This window comes from Bufo bufo, chromosome 10 (genome assembly GCF_905171765.1).
Source record: "Bufo bufo chromosome 10, aBufBuf1.1, whole genome shotgun sequence".
Taxonomy (NCBI): Eukaryota; Metazoa; Chordata; class Amphibia; order Anura; family Bufonidae; genus Bufo; species Bufo bufo.
In genome coordinates, this window is record NC_053398.1 from 60,645,226 (window position 1) to 60,668,979 (window position 23,754).

At 47.1% G+C, this 23,754-nt stretch overlaps 1 protein-coding gene across 1 annotated transcript in view; it reads left to right on the forward strand.

Moving 5' to 3' along the window:
* Positions 1–789: 789 nt before the first annotated feature.
* The window catches only part of PLCB3 (phospholipase C beta 3), a 163,527-nt gene continuing 140,562 nt past the window's right edge, over positions 790–23,754 (forward strand). Inside the window, exon 1 of the mRNA XM_040409852.1 lies at positions 790–963. Within this exon, the coding sequence (XP_040265786.1) occupies positions 865–963 (99 nt within the window). The 5' untranslated portion in view covers positions 790–864. The remainder of the gene's footprint in view (positions 964–23,754) is intronic.

The following is a 23,754-nucleotide window of genomic DNA, read 5'->3' on the forward strand; positions in this document are numbered from 1 at the left end:
AGTAACACTGAATGCATTTTGAAGACGGATCCGTCTTCAAATGCTTTCAGTTCACTTACGTTTTTCCGGATCCGGCGGGCACCTCCGGCAAATGGAGTACACGCCGGATCCGGACAACGCAAGTGTGAAACCAGCCTTACTCTCCATTCAGAATGCATGGGGATATACCTGATCAGTTTAGTGTTAGCAACAGTTCCCTATAAGTAGTGGCATTCACAGTGCTTCAATAAATAGTGCCAGCCCTATACGTAGTGGCAGCCACAGTGCCCTATAAGTAGTGCCATCCACCGTACCCTTATAGGTAGTGCCAGACACAGTGCCTCTATAAGTAGTGCCAGCCACAGTGCCCCTATAAGTAGTGCCAGCCACAGTGCCCCTATAAGTAGTGCCAGTCACAGTGCCTCTATAAGTAGTGCCAGCCGCAGTGCCTCTATAAGTAGTGCCAGCCACTGTGCCCCTATAAGAAGTGCCAGCCACAGTGCCCCTATAAGTAGTGCCAGTCACAGTGCCTCTATAAGAAGTGCCAGCCGCAGTGCCCCTATAAGTAGTGCCAACAGCGCCCCTATAAGAAGTGCCAGCCACAGTGCCTCTATAAGTAGTGCCAGCCACAGTGCCTCTATAGGTAGTGCCAGCCACAGCGCCCCTATAGGTAGTGCCAGCCACAGTGCCCTGTGTGATTCGGGCAGTGGTGGCAGCGCTGTTAACCCCTAGGTGCCCGCCCTGTGCCTCTCTCCTCTGTGTCCCCTCCCCTGTGCTGCTCTCCCTCCTACTTGCTCTCCTCCCCTCAGCTCTCCCTCCCTCAGCTCAGTCCCTGCTTTTCTCTCGCTGTCTCCTCGTACTTTTACCCCCGTTCTGCCTACAGCCATGGCGGGGGCCCAGCCCGGGGTACATGCCCTCCAGCTGGAGCCGGTCCGGGTGCCGGAGACCCTGCAGCGGGGCAGCAAGTTCATCAAGTGGGATGAGGTGAGCGGAGTGCGTGCTCCGGGGAGGGAGGGCGCACGGGGCTACCTCAGGGTGTCCTCAGAAAGTGGGGCGCAGCCGGGATGTCCAGAGGTGACAGGACAGAAGGCTGGGTGTTGTCATGAGGTGTGCTGGGACTTGTTGTTCTGCTGCCGAGGAAGCTTGTCTTACGAGCTGGTGTCTGCAGCCTGTCACTCTTTGTATGTTGTGGTACTACAACTCCCAGCGTGTTATGACAGCGCAGGCTCGATGGCTGCTGGTTTAGCCCTGTGTTGCCGCATTCCATAGACATGCTGTGAGTTGTCCATGTGCAATGTATGTGTCACAGAGCAAGACTTCTACATAAATACGGAGAGATCATGTAATCACCTGAGCCACATGTACAATAGTATGTGAGCGCTGCGTGCAATCGTATGTGAGCTACATGTACAATAGTATGTGAGCGCTGCGTGCAATCGTATGTGAGCTACATGTACAATTGTATGTGAGCGCTGCGTGCAATCGTATGTGAGCGCTGCGTGCAATCGTATGTGGGCGCTGCGTGCAATCGTATGTGAGCGCTGCGTGCAATCGTATGTGAGCTACATGTACAATAGTATGTGAGCGCTGCGTGCAATCGTATGTGAGCGCTGCGTGCAATCGTATGTGGGCGCTGCGTGCAATCGTATGTGGGCGCTGCGTGCAATCGTATGTGGGCGCTGCGTGCAATCGTATGTGAGCGCTGCGTGCAATCGTATGTGAGCGCTGCGTGCAATCGTATGTGGGCGCTGCGTGCAATCGTATGTGGGCGCTGCGTGCAATCGTATGTGGGCGCTGCGTGCAATCGTATGTGGGCGCTGCGTGCAATCGTATGTGGGCGCTGCGTGCAATCGTATGTGGGCGCTGCGTGCAATCGTATGTGAGCGCTGCGTGCAATCGTATGTGAGCGCTGCGTGCAATCGTATGTGAGCGCTGCGTGCAATCGTATGTGAGCGCTGCGTGCAATCGTATGTGAGCGCTGCGTGCAATCGTATGTGAGCTACATGTACAATAGTATGTGGGCGCTGCGTGCAATCGTATGTGAGCTACATGTACAATAGTATGTGAGCGCTGCGTGCAATCATATGTGAGCGCTGCGTGCAATCGTATGTGAGCGCTGCGTATGTGTGAGCGGTACGCGCAGTCGTATGTGTGAGCGGTACGCGCAGTCGTATGTGTGAGCGGTACGCGCAGTCGTGTGTGTGAGCGGTACGCGCAGTCGTGTGTGTGAGCGGTACGCGCAGTCGTGTGTGTGAGCGGTACGCGCAGTCGTATGTGTGAGCGGTACGCGCAGTCGTATGTGTGAGCGGTACGCGCAGTCGTATGTGTGAGCGGTACGCGCAGTCGTATGTGTGAGCGGTACGCGCAGTCGTATGTGTGAGCGGTACGCGCAGTCGTATGTGTGAGCGGTACGCGCAGTCGTATGTGTGAGCGGTACGCGCTGTCGTATGTGTGAGCGGTACGCGCTGTCGTATGTGTGAGCGGTACGCGCTGTCGTATGTGTGAGCGGTACGCGCAGTCGTATGTGTGAGCGGTACGCGCAGTCGTATGTGTGAGCGGTACGCGCAGTCGTATGTGTGAGCGGTACGCGCAGTCGTATGTGTGAGCGGTACGCGCAGTCGTATGTGTGAGCGGTACGCGCAGTCGTATGTGTGAGCGGTACGCGCAGTCGTATGTGTGAGCGGTACGCGCAGTCGTATGTGTGAGCGGTACGCGCAGTCGTATGTGTGAGCGGTACGCGCAGTCGTATGTGTGAGCGGTACGCGCAGTCGTATGTGTGAGCGGTACGCGCTGTCGTATGTGTGAGCGGTACGCGCTGTCGTATGTGTGAGCCGCATGCCGGACTCCATTCCTGTAACGTAATAAATCCTACAATAGACGTCCAGCACTTTAAGATTCAGAAACATCCTCCTATATTTGAAATATGTATTAAAGATGTTTTGGGGCTCAATGGTCGGCACGTTTAATAGTTTACCAGTCGTCATGAGTAAGATTGTTTAACAATTGAAACGCGTTGACCATTGATGCCCTGGAGTGTCTACTCCATAGTTCAAACAAAGAATGGCAGTGCTGGAGGCTGCTGCACCGTGATGAGAGGGCACTGTCAGTATGGAGGCTGCTGCATCGTGATGAGAGGGCACTGTCAGTATGGAGGCTGCTGCATCGTGATGAGAGGGCACTGTCAGTATGGAGGCTGCTGCATCGTGATGAGAGGGCACTGTCAGTATGGAGGCTGGTGCATCGTGATGGGAGGGCACTGTCAGTATGGAGGCTGGTGCATCGTGATGAGAGGGCACTGTCAGTATGGAGGCTGGTGCATCGTGATGAGAGGGCACTGTCAGTATGGAGGCTGGTGCACCGTGATGAGAGGGCACTGTCAGTATGGAGGCTGCTGCATCGTGATGAGAGGGCACTGTCAATATGGAGGCTGCTGCATCGTGATGAGAGGGCACTGTCAGTATGGAGGCTGGTGCATCGTGATGAGAGGGCACTGTCAGTATGGAGGCTGCTGCACCGTGATGAGAGGGCACTGTCAGTATGGAGGCTGCTGCACCGTGATGAGAGGGCACTGTCAGTATGGAGGCTGCTGCATCGTGATGGGAGGGCACTGTCAGTATGGAGGCTGGTGCATCGTGATGAGAGGGCACTGTCAGTATGGAGGCTGGTGCATCGTGATGAGAGGGCACTGTCAGTATGGAGGCTGCTGCACCGTGATGAGAGGGCACTGTCAGTATGGAGGCTGCTGCATCGTGATGGGAGGGCACTGTCAGTATGGAGGCTGCTGCATCGTGATGGGAGGGCACTGTCAGTATTGAGGATGGTGCATCGTGATGAGAGGGCACTGTCAGTATGGAGGCTGGTGCACAGTGATGAGAGGGCACTGTCAGTATGGAGGCTGGTGCACAGTGATGAGAGGGCACTGTCAGTATGGAGGCTGGTACATTGTGATGAGAGGGCACTGTCAGTATGGAGGCTGCTGCATCGTGATGAGAGGGCACTGTCAGTATGGAGGCTAGTACATTGTGATGAGAGGGCACTGTCAGTATGGAGGCTGGTGCATCGTGATGAGAGGGCACTGTCAGTATGGAGGCTAGTACATTGTAATGAGAGGGCACTGTCAGTATGGAGGCTGGTGCATCGTGATGAGAGGGCACTGTCAGTATGGAGGCTGGTGCACAGTGATGAGAGGGCACTGAGGGCTGGTACATTGTGATGAGAGGGCACTGTCAGTATGGAGGCTGGTGCACAGTGATGAGAGGGCACCGTCAGTATGGAGGCTGGCACATTGTGATGAGAGGGCACCGTCAGTATGGAGGCTGGTACATTGTGATGAGAGGGCACTGTCAGTATGGAGGCTGGCACATTGTGATGAGAGGGCACCATCAGTATGGAGGCTGGTACATTGTGATGAGAGGGCACCGTCAGTATGGAGGCTGGTACATTGTGATGAGAGGGCACCGTCAGTATGGAGGCTGGTACATTGTGATGAGAGGGCACCGTCAGTATGGAGGCTGGTACATTGTGATGAGAGGGCACCGTCAGTATGGAGGCTGGTACATTGTGATGAGAGGGCACCGTCAGTATGGAGGCTGGTACATTGTGATGAGAGGGCACCGTCAGTATGGAGGCTGGTACATTGTGATGAGAGGGCACCGTCAGTATGGAGGCTGGTACATTGTGATGAGAGGGCACCGTCAGTATGGAGGCTGGTACATTGTGATGAGAGGGCACCGTCAGTATGGAGGCTGGCACATTGTGATGAGAGGGCACCGTCAGTATGGAGGCTGGTACATTGTGATGAGAGGGCACTGTCAGTATGGAGGCTGGCACATTGTGATGAGAGGGCACTGTCAGTATGGAGGCTGGTACATTGTGATGAGAGGGCACTGTCAGTATGGAGGCTGGTACATTGTGATGAGAGGGCACCGTCAGTATGGAGGCTGGTACATTGTGATGAGAGGGCACCGTCAGTATGGAGGCTTGCTCCATCAGATGCTGTGGGGCGCTTTATGTAACTCCTGATGGGAGGCTTCATAAGCAGAACAGACAGGAAGTGGGCTGCGTTTAACCCTTGACTTACCAGAGGGGTCCGTGTGTGAATCCTGTCATTGAGGGATGTGAGATCCCAGCTGTTGCTGTTTTCCTCAGAATGTCACAGAAGACAGCGCAGGCCGTGACAGCAGCTCTGATGTGTGACATGGCCAGCATGGGCCATAGCCTGGCGTTCTGGGTGCCATTACTGGCATGAGGCCGAATGCTTCTATACATAGGGTGCCAGGGGCCTGGTATTGGAGCAGCCTCTGTGTCGGGGGACTGACCCCCCAGGCCGTCAGCTCACTGTATGAATGTCATGGCTTCCTCTGCAGAAAACATAAATGAACTCTGCACAGACTCAGCCAATCAGATTCCTCATCTCATGTAGCCATTGCAGTTTAAAACATGAAGGCAGGTTTTTGATTGGCTGCTATGGAGCGAGGACCCGCCTTCTCCTGAAACTGCCTTGCTCAGGAATCTGTTACGTTGTAGAGAGATCCATTCCTTGGTGGATCCAGCTTCTTTTCTTCATAAGTATGTCACACACATCCCTAGAGCAGCTGTGTCACTGCTCTCCTTCCTGTGTCTCTCCAGCTGTCAGGGCATAGTGGGGATTGTAGTCTAAGAACCATTGCAGTCTATGGGGGAGATTTATCAAAACTGGTGTGAAGTAGAACTGGCTTAGTTGCCCATAGCAACCAATCAGATTCCACCTTACATTTTTTAGAGCTCCTTTGCAAAATGAAAGGTGGAATCTGATTGGTTGCTATGGGCAACTAAGCCAGTTTTCCTTTACATCACTTCTGATAAAACTGCCCCTATGGGTCTGTTCACACAGCAAACCGTCGCATACAGTACAGGGGCTCATTCACACGAACGTGTGCTGCCCGTTGCCGTATTGCGGACCGCATTTGTGGATCCGCAATACACGGGCACCGTTCCGTGTGCATTCCGCGTTCACTTCAATGGGTCCGCAAATCCGGAGATGCGGAACGGAACACTATGGAGGCACTACGGAGTGCTTCCTGGGGTTCTGTGCCTCCGCAACGCAAAAAGATAGAACTTGCTCTATCTTTTTGCGGAACTGACGGATCGTGGACCCATTCAAGTGATCGTGGACCCATTCACGGTGCCCGTGTATTGCGGACCGCAATTTGCGGTCCACAGGCACGGGCTTCACACGGGAGCTGTTTTTAATGGCCATCAATGAAAAATCACTGGACTGTTTTGCCGTTTTTTTTTATACAGTTGTGTGAATGTAGCCTAAGTCCTTCTTAACATTTCCGGGTCCCTTCGATGCCCATGGAAAATCCATCTGTTTCATCCGTGAAAATATCCGTGTTTGTGTCTGTTTTTTGCCCACCCTGTGTCATCCGTATTGCACGGACACTGCTAGGCTGAAAATCTATTTTCAGAACATCTCCTAATAATGGTCCGTGAAAAATCACTGACAGAATATGGATGTCATCTCTATTGTGTCAGTGATTTTTCACAGAGCCATAGACTTCGATCGGCATGTTTGGTTTGCATCACGGAGCAAAGTAGGGCATGAAACCACTTATGTGTGAGCAAACACATTAAGGCCTCATGCACACAAACGTATTTTCTTTCCGTGTCCGTTCCGTTTTTTTTTGCGGACCGTATGTGGAACCATTCATTTGAATGGGTCCGCAAAAAAAACCCGGAAGTTACTCTGTGTGCATTCCGTTTCTGTATGTCCATATTTCCGTTCCGCAAAAAAATAGAACATGTCCTAGTATGTCGTGTTACGGACAAGGATAGGACTGTTCTATGAAGGGCCAGCTGTTCTGCAAAATACAGAATGCACACCGACGTCATCCGTATTTTTTGTGGATCAGCTTTTTGTGGACCGCAAAATACATACGGTCGTGTGCATGAGCCCTAAGGGCTGATGCCTGTACTGCAGACTGCGGAGTGGTGGGTCCGCAATATACGGGCACCGGCCATGTGCACTCTGTGCTGCAGATGCGGACCTATTGACTTTAATGGGTCCAAAATTTGCAAGATACTGCGAAAGATAGGACATGTCCTATCTTTTACGGAACGGAGACACAGATCGGAAGGCCACAGAAACACTCCGAAGTGTTTCCACGGGCTTTCAGGTCAGTGCCTCCGAACCGCAAAAGATGTCCATGTGGGCACCATTAGTTCCGATCTTGGGGTCGGAGCTCTCTATGGAGAGAGAAGGGAAGAGAGTCCTGCTGGAAGCCAGTGTGACTAGATGTTTGCTGCTGTCCATGAATATTATGACTGCGAGTACTGCTGTGTATAAGGGCCCCAAATATGACATTTTCTCTACAAGAGGGAGTCATAGTACTATATACCTGGGGTCAGCAACCTCCGGCACACAATCTGTTATGAAACTACAACTCTCAGCATGCAGATTTGCTTGGCTGTTCTCAGAATTCCTGTAGATGCTGGGAGCTGTAATTTCCCTGGCGTGCTGGAGGTTGCTGACCCCCGGTGAATGCTTCAGTAGCCAGATAAGGGTGCATTCTCATGACTGGATGTATTTTGCGGACCATGTGACTTCAGTGTTATATCCGTTTTTTTTTTTGTTTTTTTTATGCAGACCCATTGTAACAATGACTATACTTGTCTGCAAAACGGACAAGAATAGGACATGTTCTGTCTTTTCTGCAGAACGGATATACGGATGCGGACACCACACAGTTTGCTGTCTGCATTTTTTGCAGTCCCATTGAAATGAATGGGTCCGCATCTGATCAGCAAAAAATGTGGACCAAAAATATGGTCATGTGAATGGGCCCTAATAGGAAGTTGCCAGCTGCACCAGGAACACAGCTACAGGGATCTGGGGATTTGTCCGGCTCTGATATATATGCACTCCAGTTTACATTGGGAAGCTTGACCATAAAAAAAACATTTCACTCTTTTTTTGTAGAAAACAGATATCTGCTTTATATTAATCAACAGGCCAAATTGTGCTCTGAAAGCTTAGCACCCAGTAGATGGTAGTTGGATGAGCATTGAGGGCCTACACATTAGTAATACTCTGCAGCCATGGGCCTGCTTCCCTCCAATGTCATGAGTGCAGACCAGGAAATGCTAGTACACGTTACATAACGGAGACTGCTCTGGCTGTTACATATTTCTGTATTAGCACCCCCAGTAAGGGCTGTCTGCAGTGCCCCCCCCCAGTAAGGGCTGTCTGCAGTGCCCCCCCCAGTAAGGGCTCTCTGTAGTGCCCCCCAGTAAGGGCTCTCTGTAGTGCCCCCCAGTAAGGGCTCTCTGTAGTGCCCCCCAGTGCCCTGTGTATGCACCCGCGCCGGGTTCCCCGGTCCTCCAGCTGACTGTTGTAGTTTCCCCGCAGCTGCAGGTTACAGATCACTGCCTTCTACTAAGACAGCATAAGCACAAACTACCTTTGTATCTTGGGTACTTTTATTTTGCTGACAGCTGCATTTTGCCCATGTGAATTACGCCTTGAGCTGGTTTCACATAGACAACTCTGTAGTCCTTGTTACAGTCCACAATCTGTGCGGTGGGTTGTGTTGCATTTGGTTGTCGTTTAGCCCCAGGTCATCAGTTAATGAGCCCGGCTTGCTTTACCATGTTTCTTGCCTGATCTAACAGATCCATCAAGGAAGCAGGACTACTCCTATGCACCTGGATGGTGATGCTGGACTGAAGGGAGTAGTAGTAGTAGTTGTGACTACTGCAGATTGTCTATTGTCTTTTCATTGTGTTTTACTGAAATTTGCAGTGTATTCTTGACCATGTCAGAACTTCTTGCAGGACCAGTAAATCTGAACCACATGCTTTTACTCCACCCAATTCCTAATCCGTGGAAGACAAATTCCCAGTGGTTACCCCTGGAGCTAACATCAGGAATAGTTCTCCTGCAAAAGAGCTTCATTCACATCTCCGCTCTGAGGTCGTCTGCTGCACTGCGGGGTCGTCTGCTGCACTGCGGGGTCGTCTGCTGCACTGCGGGGTCGTCTGCTGCACTGCGGGGTCGTCTGCGGCGCTGCGGGGTCGTCTGCGGCGCTGCGGGGTCTTCTGCGGCACTGCGGGGTCGTCTGAGGCACTGCGGGTTCCCCATTTTCTGGTGTGTGCCCTTTGATCAGCAATCTGCAGCAGGGACAAAATAATTCATGTACAAAAAAGACAAATAAAACAACTAAGGCTACTTTCACACTTGCGTTCAGTCAGTGCGGGTCTGTCTGGTGTCTGCACAGACGGATCCGCTCCTATAATGCAGACGTTTGGATCCGTTCAGAACGGATCCGTCTGCATTATAGTTTAGAAAAAATTCTAAGTGTGAAAGTTGTTCAGATGGATCCGTCCAGACTTTACATTAAAAGTCAATGGGGAACGGATCCGTTTGAAAATTGAGCCATATTGTGTCAACTTCAAACGGATCCGTCCCCATTGACTTACATTGTAAGTCTGGACGGATCCGCTCGCCTCCGCACGGCCAGGCGGACACCCGAATGCTGCAAGCAGCGTTCAGGTGTCCGCTCACTGAGCGGAGCGGAGGCTGAGCGCTGCCAGACTGATGCATTCTGAGCGGATCCGCCTCCACTCAGAATGCATTGGGGCAGTACGGATGCGTTCGGGGCCGCTTGTGAGAGCCTTCAAACGAAGCCCCGAACGCTAGTGTGAAAGTAGCCTTAAAGGGGTTTTCTGAGATTTTTATACTGATGACCTATCGTCAGGATAGGTCATCAGTATCTGATGGATGGGGGTCCGACACTCAGGACCCCCGCTGATCAGCTGTTTGAGAAGGCACCAGCGCTTCTGTGAGTGTCACAGCCTTTTCTCTGCTTTTGCTAGGCCCGCGAGACGAGGCGTTCATCGGTCACATGGGCATCTCAGCCCCATGTGTACGGCGCTGTGCTTGGTGGGCACTCACAGGAGGATAGGTCATCAGTATAAAAGTCTTGGAAAACCCTTTTAGCTGTTTATTTTAAAGGGGTTTTCCAACCTCTCCTAAGGATAGATGATAAATGTATGATCACTGGAACCACCACGATCACTAGAATAGGAAAACTGGCCTATGTTCCCCATAGCAACCAATCAGATTCCACCTTTAATTTTTCAAAGGTGCTCTGAAAAATGAAAGGTGGAATCTGATTGGTTGCTGTGGGCAGTTTTCCTTTATACCAGTTTTGATAAATCTCCCCCATTGTTCCTGTGCTGCAGATTCATCTGATTCAACAGCGATCTTCTGCCCAGGAATAATGCATGTAACTGCTGCTCTCATCTCCACTGATGATCAGGCAATTATTGGGAATGTTTGATTAGTTCCCAATAATCTTTCCTTCCTTTGCTGGAAGGAAACACAGCATAAATGCAGAAATATTGTAAAAATCGCATGCGCTTCTCAATGCATTTTTGTGCCACGCTCAGAACGCAGCACAACCGCGGCGTATGGTAGCACTTTTCCATGTTGAAGCTTTAGAGCTTGTTCTCCTGCGTAAAGAGGATGCTCTTATCTGTTACCTGCTTCTTATTAAAGGGGTTGTCCCATGACAATGGCTTATCCCCTAATTGGAGGGGCCCCACTGTGAGGCCCCCTACTGACCACTAGAACAGGGTTCCTTGTTCCCCCTTTTGAATGTCCCCTTTCCTTTTTAGAGGGGTATTTCACCTTAGATGTTTTTTGGCATAGCCATAGGATTGGCCGCTGCCCCACAGGTTGGGAATGAATGTGGAGGGGCCATGCATGGGTACAGCTCTCCATTCACTTTCAGGGGAGTTTCCCTGTGTATCAGTTAGTTTCTAGGTTGGTGATCCTTTACTTATACTGGGTGCCCTGTTATCAGATGCAGTTTCCATTATACTGTCGTGTGCATGAGGCCTAAGGCTTAAGTGTCTGATCGGAGGGACGGTTGCTCGTTCAGTGGAGGCAGTCTGCATTATCGACAGTTTCACCCGAGGAACGAGCGTTTTGCTTGTTCATCGGGTGATCTGCTACACCTTTACACTGGCAGATTATTGGGAAAGAGCATTGGCAGGAACGTTCTTTCCGGATAACCTGCCCGATTGTCTGGACGTGTAAATCCACTTTAAGGTTCTTCTCATGTTTGCATTACAGTTGCTCGCCTTAGACATGAAACAATGAGATTGTCAAAACCGGTGATGCCACCTGTATCTCCTGACTATTCTTTTCTTCAGGAGACTGGTGGCTCATGTTAGATTTTCTATTCTACCAGTAGTCTTGTGGTACAAACAGCAGATTTGCAGTTGATCAGATCATCAGTTATGAAAAAACAACATCATTTTATTTTCCCTTCACTGCTCATCACTGGCTCTGGCTTCAATAAATAGTATGGGGGAGCTTTATCACGATTAGGCGCATGCTCCTGTGTGCCATAGATCAGAGTGGCTGTGGTGTTATTATTGCATGACATGCATAGCTTGTTGCAGAGTCGGAGGTGCGGGACGGTTGGATAACCATCACACTGGGCACCTTAATATAATCTCATAATAGTTCCAGGTTAGGACAGACGTGACCATGCAGCCCCAGGCTAGAGTTTATCATCTCAGGTTTATGTAGTCTTCTGCGTGTCTAATATCCGGAAAGATCTATCTACTCATTGTGACGGTAGTATTATATTGTTATAGAGTCATCAGAGAACTAGTCGCTTGTGTGTCGTCTGGTAGAACATGTCCAATATCTGTCACCTATCCTGAAAGATATCAAGTTATCTGACCCCTGTGCCTCTCTTGTGTTTTAAATAGACAGCAGATTCTTGGCAAAAACCACCTCTTCAGGTAAAAGTAAAATTGCATAACCGAGCAGATTCTTTGTTGAGAATTCTCCTAATCCCTGTGCAAATCATAATGGCAGTGAAATTGGTAGTCAATCATTTTTCCTAAAAGCAAAGGGCTCCCTGCCACTGGGTCCCGACTCCTTCATTCTGCCGATACTGTGCTCTGGTCCCCCACCGTCAACAGCAGACAATGACGTGATGCAAGGCAGGTCACTGCTGCAGCCAATCAATTGGTCACATGATGCAAAGTGGTCAGGTTATTAGGTGCAGCAGCAGATGTTGACAGCAGGGGACTTGATCGAGGCAGTGGGGGAGTGAACGAGCTGGGACCCAGTGGTGGGGAGCGGGTAAGTATGCTTCCCTGTGCAAGTCTGGCCAGGAAAGGACTCTGCCCAAACGCAGGGTCCTTTAAGTTGTCACTCTCTGTCAAGAAAAAAATGGGATAAAGGGAGAAGTCTTTAGCGTAGTAGGATGCTACCCCTGGACATGGTTCCACCAGACACCTTCTCTCATTGTTACTAGACCCATAAAAGTGAATGATAGAATTGGTTTAATGGTTCAGTTTAACTCTCCCACCTAAAATCAAAGCTGTAGCCCATCTATGATTATGTACTACAAGGATATACAGTAGTTTGATGTTTACACTATGAGTCCAACAAAAGTCATTTCCTGGTGATACGTCCCTCATCAAACAACGTCGTTAAGAACCCAGGATACGTAATTCTAGGTAAGGTTCATGTGTGGGCAGTCATTTGTATGAAGACTTGTGGAAACTTGAAACCCATTCATGTAATGGCTGTTTTTTGTTTTCTACATTGCTGTTTCGATGCATATGACATCTCTGTGACATAGATCATGTGAAGCTGGTAAAACTGCATTGCTGGGGAACTAGATATGTTAGATTTTTTTGTTGGCTATCCTCAGGATAGTATCGAGAGCAAGATTCTTCCACCTAGGCCACAGGCCCCTTGATAAAGGTCGTTATCCGACTGAAACGTTGGAACTATATACATGGCCTCTTATATTGATGTATATTCTAGATGGAAATTATGTACAAAATGATGTGAAATTGCACATTATGTATTAAAGCATCACTTGAAAAGAACTCTTTAGTGTGCCATAGATTTCTCCATTGATACAGACTGACATTTGTCTCCCATGAGCACCCACTACTGAAGGGTGTGCAGGTCTCTCTCATCTTCTCCAAATATCCTCTGGATAGGTCATCAATATCAGATTGGCGGGGGTCTGACTCCTGGGACCCCTGCCAATCAGCTCTTTGAAGAGGCGGCTGCGCTCATTGGAGCTCCAGTCTTTTCACAACTTACCTAGCACAGCGCTGTACACTGTATAGTGGCTGTCCCTGGTATTGCAGCTCAGCCCCATTCACTTAAATGGGACTGAGCTGCGCCTAGGCCACGTGACCAATGAATGGTGACATAATTGGCCTAGGAAGAGTCCTAAGAGCTCACAGAGAGCTGCAGCCTTTTCTGACAGCTGATCAGCTGCTGTCCCAGACCCCACTGGTCTGATATTGATGACCTATCCTGAGGATAGGCCATTACTAGGGATGAAACATCCAAAGTCGATTCGCATAAAACTTCGTTCTAATACTGTACCACTTGGAACCGAACCCGAGTTCGGAAAATGTTTTTTTTTACAGTATAAATCAATTTCTGAAGTAATAACTTCGGCTCATCGGAGCCAATACATTCTAATACTGTACGCAGCCCCTGCACTGTACAGTATTCGAACAAAGTTTTATGCGAATCGATTCGCTCATCCCTAGCCATTACTATCAAATTCCTGGATAACTCTTTAAGAAACAAATCGGATCAAGTGAAGCTCATGTCCTCCTGGATTATTTATTTTAGTTTATTTCACTACATTTCTTAACACCTGTCAATATTCTTAGTAATAATTGATTAATGTTTGATGTACGTAGTTTATTGCTTTTTTTTATTAAGAAATAAATTAAAATAAATAATACAGGGGGACATAATCTTCACCTGATCCAACAAATCAAGGTAAGATAGTTCTCATGCTTTTGGAACCAGTACTTTGGTGTGGTGGCTGAAGACCCTGCCCATTAATGTTTTTATGCCGGCTATTATTTAGGCTAGTAATATTAATTTCATTGGTTTCTGTTTAGCAAGATTGCTTTCATTTTTTGTAAACTTGTATAATGCAGGGACAGTAAGCCTGTCCTCCTTCAGTGGGACGTTGTGGTGACAGGGAAATACTTGACTCAAATCCATATGTTTTTCTTTCTGCTTTTTCCAAGTTATCAGGACTTGGGCCACATGGGAATTGCTAGAGGGCTGCGTGCGTGTTGCTTTTTGGAAAAACCAATGCATAAAGGAAGTAGCCCTGAAACCTATAAATATTATTAGCATGAACAGTTCTACTACACAACTTTCATATTGGATATGAAGATAAGCTGCTGTTTCTAGAGTGAGGAATCCAAAGTAAATCCATTAAGATGCCCTGCAAACATCACCAATTCTGCAAGGAAATGTATTGCCTGGAGGTCACCCTTAAAGTGGTTGTCTCACTTGTTTGAGTAGTCTCCAAGGCATTGCTCCTGGTTAGCCAGATTCCTACTCCACACTGATGAGGGGCAACACCCCGAAACAGCTGTCTGTGGATGGAGAACTGGCTTAGGTCTTCCCCGTCACATACTTAAGGTTTGTAAAAGAGCGGGATCTTGAGATAGGGGCCACTTAATATGGTGGATCTGGTGATCTCTGTAATGGGGACACCCCTTTGCTCGGTTTTCCTTCCTTTGAAGGATATCTGGCTTTCACTATCTTGAAGACCCATAACTGGGGCTCCACGGTTATTTTGCATATTACGGTTTCCCAGGGAGCTTTGCACTGTGGATTGCTGTGTCGAGACTCTTAAATGAGGCTCCACAGTGTTTTCTGTAGCTGGTCTCCCTAAGATCAGCCATTGTTTTGTTTCACTTAAGCAAATAGCGTTTATGATGTAGAAAAAGTTAATACAAGGCACTTCCTACCACTCATGGATTGCAGGGTGGTCGTAACCATGGAAACAAGTAGTGTATAATGTGATGGAAAAATGAAGCCAGTCAGCAAAGGAAGCAATATGGACAATCACAATACATTAGCAAGTGGCTTGTATTGACTGCATCTACATAATAAGTGCTATTTGCTGAAGTGACAAAACCCCTTTATCTTAGGGGGCTTTCACACTAGCGGCAAGGAACTCTGGCAGGCTGTTCCGGCGGGTGAACAGCCTGTCGGATCCATGCTGCCGCTAGTGCACGCGTGCCCCCGGACTACCGCTCCGGCCCCATTGGCTATAACGGGGGCTGGCCGGAGTTCCAGCGGCAGCAGGTCAAACGTGCCGAGAGGCGGCAGGAATAAAACTACGACATGTCTGCACTAGCGGCAGCATGGATCTGACAGGCTGTTCACCGCCGGAGCAGCCTGCCAGAGTTCCTTGCCGCTAGTGTGAAACTAGCCTTAGAAATGACACTGGTAGGACTCACATCACTAGATCATTACTCATTAATACATATGCATTTGATGATGAATAGTTGAGTACTATTAATGACATCACAACTACTCAACCAGTGGCCTACATTCTTCTTGTTTCTCAGCTAACCTCCTGTAGGATATACATTGCTGAAAAATCCAACCAAAATAGCCTTGATTTGTTGGGTTTATTGTATACTTCCAAGATAAGTGGTGTCACTAAACATCTTTTCAGCCACTATTTTCTGTGTATCATGTGGATTTTGTCTGACTTTTGACAGCTACAAACTTGATGCCAACTGAACAGGTTTATAGATATGCCAAGAGCTATCAATAGTTAGGGGGCTGCTAGACCCCAATAGTTCCAAAAGCTGTAGCACCCCAGTGACCTACCAAAACCATGGGCAGCTACTTGGAGACTTGCTGCTTGAAACCGAAGATCAGGAATGAAAACCGCTTGTTCCATGATTGACCCCTGTGAATAAGCCACTGATCACTTGACAAACTAGTAGACACTACTTTGTTGAGGGACTACATCTTTTATGTGGCACTAAGAATGGTCATTTGTTGGCAGCATGTCACCCCATGTAAACACCCCACGAGCTGCTGACAATGTGCAAATTGAATGAGGGAGGGATAATCATTTGTCCAATGTGCCCCATGCAAAAATAAGCCTGTATAAAAGGACAACTCCTGCACTGTCACAGTTTCTATAATTGGCATTATACAAACTTATCTGAAGGAACATTATGTTTAGAGATGCTTCTTAAGTTTACCAGCTCAGCGAATCGGTGAGTGAACCATCTCACAGACCCCAGCAATGTTATCATCTCATATATCTCTATTAATATACAGTGTGTGACTTGCTGGGAAGGGTCGCTAACAGCGGAACACTCCTTCAGGTGCATTGCAAGGCCAACATGGAATCTGCTATTTTCTTCAAATAATTGAGCGTTGGTTTTATAGCATTTTCAGAATAACTTTCATCAGCAGTGCTTTGCTGCTCAGCACTGACCTGCAAGGCGATAAACTGCTGCCTTCACCCTGTGTTCCCTGGCTGGCCTCCAACTATAATATTGCAACCTGGATAGCAGAAAATTGTAAATATGCTAATGTACAAGATATCATCAGATCTTAAAGTATGTATCAGTATCTGGAAATATATCATTGAATGGTGAAGATTATTACCAAACACATATACTGCCTACAAAACAAGATGAGACCCAAATGCCATGAATTGTTGAGATACAGTAACATGCAAATGTTTGGGCACCCCTAGTCTAAAGCCATCAGGTTATCAATCTCCCCACCCACAAAAAAGGCCACACTTTGGACCTCATATTCCATTCAGAACTTTTAATATCCAATGTGGAAATTGATCCAGTAGTTTGGTCAGACCACCATACAATGCACTTCTCCCTTACGGCACCAGCCAAAAAACACCAAGTAATAGAACTATGAAAATACCGTTGCTTGAAAGGTCTGTCACCCCAACACCTTCAGAACACCCTCAATCTTGATGAACTGACAGATCACAACTTAGGCCTTGAATCCATGGTCCTCAAATATAACCACTATGTCTCGGCTGCTTTTGACTCCATAACTCCATTACGCATTAAACGTTCCCCACCATTACATCACGTTCGCTGGTTTGGCAACTCTGTAAAGGAACTGAAGAAAGAAGGGGGGATACTGGAACGAAAATGGCACGAACATCAGTCCTCTGAAGACAAACATTCCCTAATTGCGCACCTGAAAAAATATCAAACACTGATCAACAAGAAAAAGTCCTTATTCCTGTCTGAGGAGATTGCAAATGCAGCCAACAGACCTGCCCAGCTTTTCCGCACAGTCAACAACCTCTGCAACCCATCGTGCCGGAAATCCAGCATCAGACCTTCACAAGACCTGTGTGAGAAATTTGCCCACTTCTTCTCAGACAAAGTCTCCTCCATACGATCTGCCATTCAATTTACAGCACCAGAAACCAAAGCAGAGCCATATAATGGATGCAAAAATAGCCTACCACCATGGTCTGATTTCAAGGTAATTACTGAAGAAGATATCCTAGATATCCTATTAAACCTTCGCCAAACTACCTGGAACTAGACCCTGGTCCAACTAAGTTCATGTTGAAATGCCCTGAGCTATTTAGACCAGCATTCCACAAAATAATCAATTGTTCCTTACAAGAAGGCAGGTTTCACACCTGTCTGAAAGAAGCAATCGTCAGACCACTACTCAAGAAACCATCCTTAGACCCAGATGCTCTAGTCTAAACAGCTACAGACCTGTCTCCAACCTCCCTTTTCTGGGGAAAGTTATTGAAAAGGCTGTCTATCTCCAACTTGAAGCCAGGCTCTTCTCAAGGAACAGCATCCTTGACCCTCTTCAATATTTATCTTTCAAACCTGGCGTCACAGATCCTACCCCACAAATAAATGCGTGCTTAGCTGAGCTTCAGGAGTGGATGAATGATAACTGGCTAAAACTAAATGCTGACAAAACTGAGGTTCTTGTTATCGGAGGTCAGCGCTCAACAGCAAAGCAGCTCCAGTCTCAGCCAGCACCACTAAGGATAGAGAGCTCAGACCTGAACAAATCAGACTTTGTGCGCAGCTTGATTGATGGGGAATTAAGCTTCAGGAATCAAATCTCAGCTGTTGTGAAACTTTCCTTCTTTCACCTAAGGAACATTGCAAAAATTAAACACCTCATACCTCCAGCAGATCTCCGAAACCTAAAGCTTCGTTCACATCACCGTTTCTCCTTTCCGTTCACCGTTCACTTTCGTCTCCGCTCAAAAATCATGTTCTGAGCAGACACCGAACGGACCCCATTATAGTCTATGGGGTCTTTAGGCTCTGTTACGCTCAGTTAGGTCTCAGTTATCTGCAGAATCCGTCCATTCCGTTCTTCTGCTCCTCAACTGAGCCGGAGAACGGAAAGGAGAAATGGTGATGTGATCGAGGCCTTATTCATGCCTTCTTCACATCACGGTTGGACTACTGCAATGTTCTCTATACAGGCCTTCCAAACAAAGACCTGTATAACCTGCAATTAGTACAGAATGCCGCTGGAAGGCTGTTAACAAGCCAACTTCACCATTGCCACATAACACCAACCCTTCGCTCACTACACTGGCTAACGATAAAATGGAGAATTCTGTTTAAGATTGGCTTATTGACATTCAAATCCTTGCACAATCAAGGCCCTGGATACCTAATAGACTTGTTGCAACTGCATCACACCCCCCACAATCTTAGATCAAAAGGATCTAATAACTTGAGACTACCTCAAAACCTTTGGAGACAGAGCCTTCTGTTATGCTGCCCTTACACTTTGGAACTCCCTGCCACACCCAATTAGGACATCCCCCCCCATCCCTGGAAGCATTTAAGTCCAAACTGAAAAGCCACCTGTTTAGTATGGCATTTATGAACACCTGACTATTTCCTCTGTAACACAGTCCAGCCTGAAACCCTGTATTGATCTGAGACATATCTATGCGCTTTGAGTTCTTTGGGAGAAATAATCTCCAAAAGGCAACATTTTAAGCAATATCCATGTAATATTTTGGTTTGTACAATTTTGGAGTGAAAAAAAGGAAAGGAGTACCTTGCAAAAGTATGGGAACTCAAGGAAATTTGAATGCTCAGATAACTGTGACCAAGGTCAAATAGGCTGTTAGGGTTAAGGCTTGTTCACAATCATCATTAGGAAAGGCCAGGTTTATAAATACCCAGACTCCTCTAACCTACCGTATTTTTCGCTTTATGGGTGACGCACTGTTATGGGGGGACCTGTGGGTGACGCACTGTTATGGGGGGACCTGTGGGTGACGCACTGTTATGGGGGGACCTGTGGGTGATGCACTGTTATGGGGGGACCTGTGGATGACGCACTGTTATGGGGGGACCTGTGGGTGACGCACTACTACGGGGGATGTAGCATCATATATAGCATCTTATGTAATGGGGGTCACTATTCACACAGGGACAATATACTGTGACACATCTGATACTGTGACCAGCATAAGATGATCTTATGCTGGTCACAGTATCATGTGTCACAGTATATTGTCCCTGTGTGAATAGTGACCCCCATTACACCACAGGGCACACAGTAGACTTTATATGTAAAATCTTTTAATGGCTCTGCTTTCTTCTATACCAGTACTCACTATGAAAGCAGCAGTCCGGCCAGCATGTGACGTCACTCACTCAGTCAGTCACGCTCCTGCCAGCTTCATTAATGAAGTGGGAGGAGCATGACCGAGTGAGTGACGTCACGCGCCGGCAGGACCGCTGCTTTCATAGTGAGTACTGGTATAGAAGAAAGCAGAGTGTAATGAAGCCGTTTTCATATGTAAAGTCTATAATCTTCAAGCAGTATCTCTGCTTTAAACTAGGGCAATCCTCTGTAGTGCAACTCACTATGAAAGCGGCAGGCAGAGCGGCAGCGTAACCTCGCGATTCTCACTCATTAATGCTCCTCCCACTTCCTTCCCATGAATGAGTGAGAATCGCGAGGTTACGCTGCCGCTCTGCCTGCCGCTTTCATAGTGAGTTGCACTACAGAGGATTGCCCTAGTTTAAAGCAGAGACACTGCTTGAAGATTATAGACTTTACATGTGATAATTACCGTGAGCGGGGTCCGATGTATTACAGTACAGTGACTGCATCGGGCCCCGCCGCGAGTGTTGCCAGCCTCCGTCCCCTCCTCCCACCCCTCTGATACATCGCGGCTTGCGATGTATCAGCGTGACCAAAGTAAACATGGCAGTGTTCGCTTTATAAGACGCACTGCCATTTTCCCCCCACTTTTGGGGGGGAAAAAGTGCGTCTTATAAAGCGAAAAATACGGTAAATGTAAATTTAAATGTAATTAAGAAATGGCGGTTAACAAGAACAGTAGAGGTCAAAAGAAGGTCTGGAAAATCAAGAAAAATTTCAGAGACAGCTACTTGTAGGATTGCTAGAAAGGCAAATCAGACCCTCACTTGACTGCAAAGGGCCTTCAGGAAGATTTAGCAGAATCTGGAGTTATGGTAGATTGTTCTACTGTTCAGCGACACCTGCACAAATTTGGCCTTCACTGAAGAGTCATCAGTAAAAAACCTCTCATGCATCCTCACCACAAAACTTAACATCAGAAGTTTGGAAAAGAACATCTAAACAAGCCTGATGCATTTTGGAAACAAGTCCTGTGGACCAGTGAGGTTATAAAAGAACTCTTCGGCCAGAATGAGCAGAGGTATGATTGGAGAAAACACACCTCAAAATCCACAATGGACTACCTTAAAAGGTTCAAGCTGAATGTTTTACCATGGCCCTCACAATCAACCGATCTGAACATAATTGAAAACCTGTGGCTAGACCTCAAAAGAGCAGGAATTTCACAGAACTGGAAGACTTTTGCAAGGAAGAATAGATGAAAATCCTTCAAACAAGAATAGAAAGACTCTTGGCTGGCTACAAAAATCATTTATAAGCTGTGATACTTTCCAGAGGGGGTGCTACTAGGTACTAATCATGCAGGGCACCCAAAGTTTTGCTTCAGAACCTTTTCCTTTTTTGTTATTTTGAAAATGTAAAAGATGAAAATAAAACATTATTTTTTGCTTTAAATACAAAGGGGATGTGCCATATTGAACTTTATGCCTTTCAGAGATCATTTAATCTTCAACTTGCTTAACTGTTCACAGTAACAGTCATTTTGACTAGGGGTTCCCAAACTTTGCATGCCACTGTATATCACAATCTTTCTTAAAGGGGTTCTGCAGTTTGTTTAAGCTGATGATCTATCCTCTGGATAGATCATCAGCATCTGATTGGCGGGCGTCCGACACCCGGAACCCCTGCCGATCAGCTGTTTGAAGGCAGTGGCACTCCAGCAGCGCCGCGGCATTCTCACTGTTTACCGCTGGGCCAGTGACGTCACGACTAATATCAACTTACCTGGGCGAGGCTAAGCTCCATTCAAGTGAACGGAGCTTTGCCGTGCCCAGGCCAGTGATACTACTCGTGACGTCACTGGCCCAGCGGTAAACAGTGAGAAGGCCGCGGCGCTGCTGGAGTGCCGCTGCCTTCTCAAACAGCTGATCGGCGGGGGTCCCGGGTGTCGGACCCCCGCCAATCAGAAGCTGATGATCTATCCAGAGGATAGATCATCAGTTTAAACAAACTGCAGAACCCCTTTAAGTACTCTATGTTCAGTAGGTTTAAAATGATTCACACAATAGAGGAAAAGCGACATGGCCGGAACATGAGATCAATGTATCATCTTAAGAAATCCACAAAAATAAAGTGTCTGCTTCAATCAAGGGTGGAGGACATAGCATATGGCTATGAATATACCGCCTAAAATCATTATGTATAAAGTGCAAAGTACAATAAAGCTCAATGGCGGCACATACACGGTGCCCGATAAGGGTTGCGCTATGACAGCAGACAGTGGCACCCAAATGTCTGATTGGATGACAATGATTACATCCACAGACAGCACCAATGTGACATGTACTGCTACAATCGCACTGCAATCTTTGCACGCCTATTGTTTAGAATCTATATACAGCTAATGTCTGCAACAGCAGCGCTGCAGCTAATGCTGGTGACACACCTATAGAGTATTCCCCAGGCGGCATACATGTAGCGCACAATTATCACCCTATATGGAGATGCCTATGGAAATAAACTGCTCAACGCGTTTCAACTCAATCGTATCATCAGGAGCATATAATAATAATAGTAGCAGGTAGGCAGAAGAAACGATGTGACCACACTGACGGTGTGTGGTGCGCCGTCCGACGCTAGTGTACAACCAAAAAAGATTTAACATTAATATTAGCAAAACATCTGACTGGTGCAACACATTAGGAATACATGGTGTATTGTGGGTGTGGGGAATACTTACCTGTGTTCTACATTGTGGTAGGTTTCTTCATGTGTTGTATATGACACGTTGTACGAGGCCCACACATAGTCTATTATCATTCAAGCCTGAAGCAAGACTATCTGCATAAGGTATGACATTTATTGACCTCATAAGCCTGCCATGCCAGGTAAATCCTCTTTTGTGATTAGGTTTTATTTCTGATGATTCACCCTTAAAATAAATAAGGTATTTGTAAGATTGCAGGGTAGACGAGTCTGGCCTGTCACCGCATATCTGACTGTGTGGACTCTGATCTCCAGAGATACATGCATGCTCGTCATGTACATGTCACTTCAGCTACTCTTTGTGCTCGTTTTGATTTTCCACCAGTGCATGTTATAACCTGAGGACCTGTCCTGCTAGTTTTGAAAGAGCTTTCATTAACCTGTTGAGCTATTTAGGTTTAGTGTAGACTGAGTGCTTCTTAGGAGGATAAGTGGCAACTTGTGCCTTTTCTATTTTATAGCACAGACTAAAATGGCTTAAAGGGAACCTGTCACGTTGAACATGATGTCTGAGCTGGAAAAGATTCTGTATAACCTGTAATTTACGCATTTATATTCCTGCTTTTTCTGGGCTTTGAAGTCAAAGAGGTGGCGCTATCAGTGATTGACAGCCTTCCGTCTATGACATATAGAGATTGCCGGTAATCGCTGATAGGACCACCTCCTTGACTTTGCTCAGTTCCTCCTGCTCCATAACATGCAGCTAAGAGATCATGTTCAACACTACAGTCTGCCCTATTTGTTACTACCACCTCGATTTTTGATAGAGGCGCTGAAACATTGCCGTTCATTGGGAGAATAAATCACATTTTTTAGAAGATTTTTGGAGTGCGTCTTCTTTATTTGGATCCATTTTTGGAGTGAGTTTCTGTTAATTGATTTGAATGTTGTTATTGTTGAGCCACTAACAGAGGCTCCTACTGCTACTAATAAGTCTATAGTATTCTGTCAATCCTTTTTATAGTATTTTACCAATTAGCCCATCAGATGCCCCCTCCACATGCTGCTCCGCTTCTTTTCCCCATTAGGCTGCAGCTGCGTCCCTCTCCTCCTTTTCTTTGTACTGTATTTCACTATATGGATTTTTTGAATAGAGAAACAGCAGAGAGGAAAAGGGAAAGGGCTGCCGAAAGGTGCAGAGGTCATTTTACCCTGCAAAAGTCTTTGCGTGGATTAGTGAATATGTGAAAATGAGAATAAAGTTAGGTAAGTGGGAAAGGAGTTTTTACTCTTTTAATCACTTTTGCTCTTGTGTGTTAATTAGATCTCCCTTTGGTGCTTTCTACATCCATTCTTTCAGAAGGATTACTGCAACACAAGGAAGATATACACTCACCTAAAGAATTATTAGGAACACCTGTTCTATTTCTCATTAATGCAATTATCTAGTCAACCAATCACATGGCAGTTGCTTCAATGCATTTAGGGGGGTGCTCCTGGTCAAGACAATCTCCTGAACTCCAAACTGAATGTCAGAATGGGAAAGAAAGGTGATTTAAGCAATTTTGAGCGTGGCATGGTTGTTGGTGCCAGAC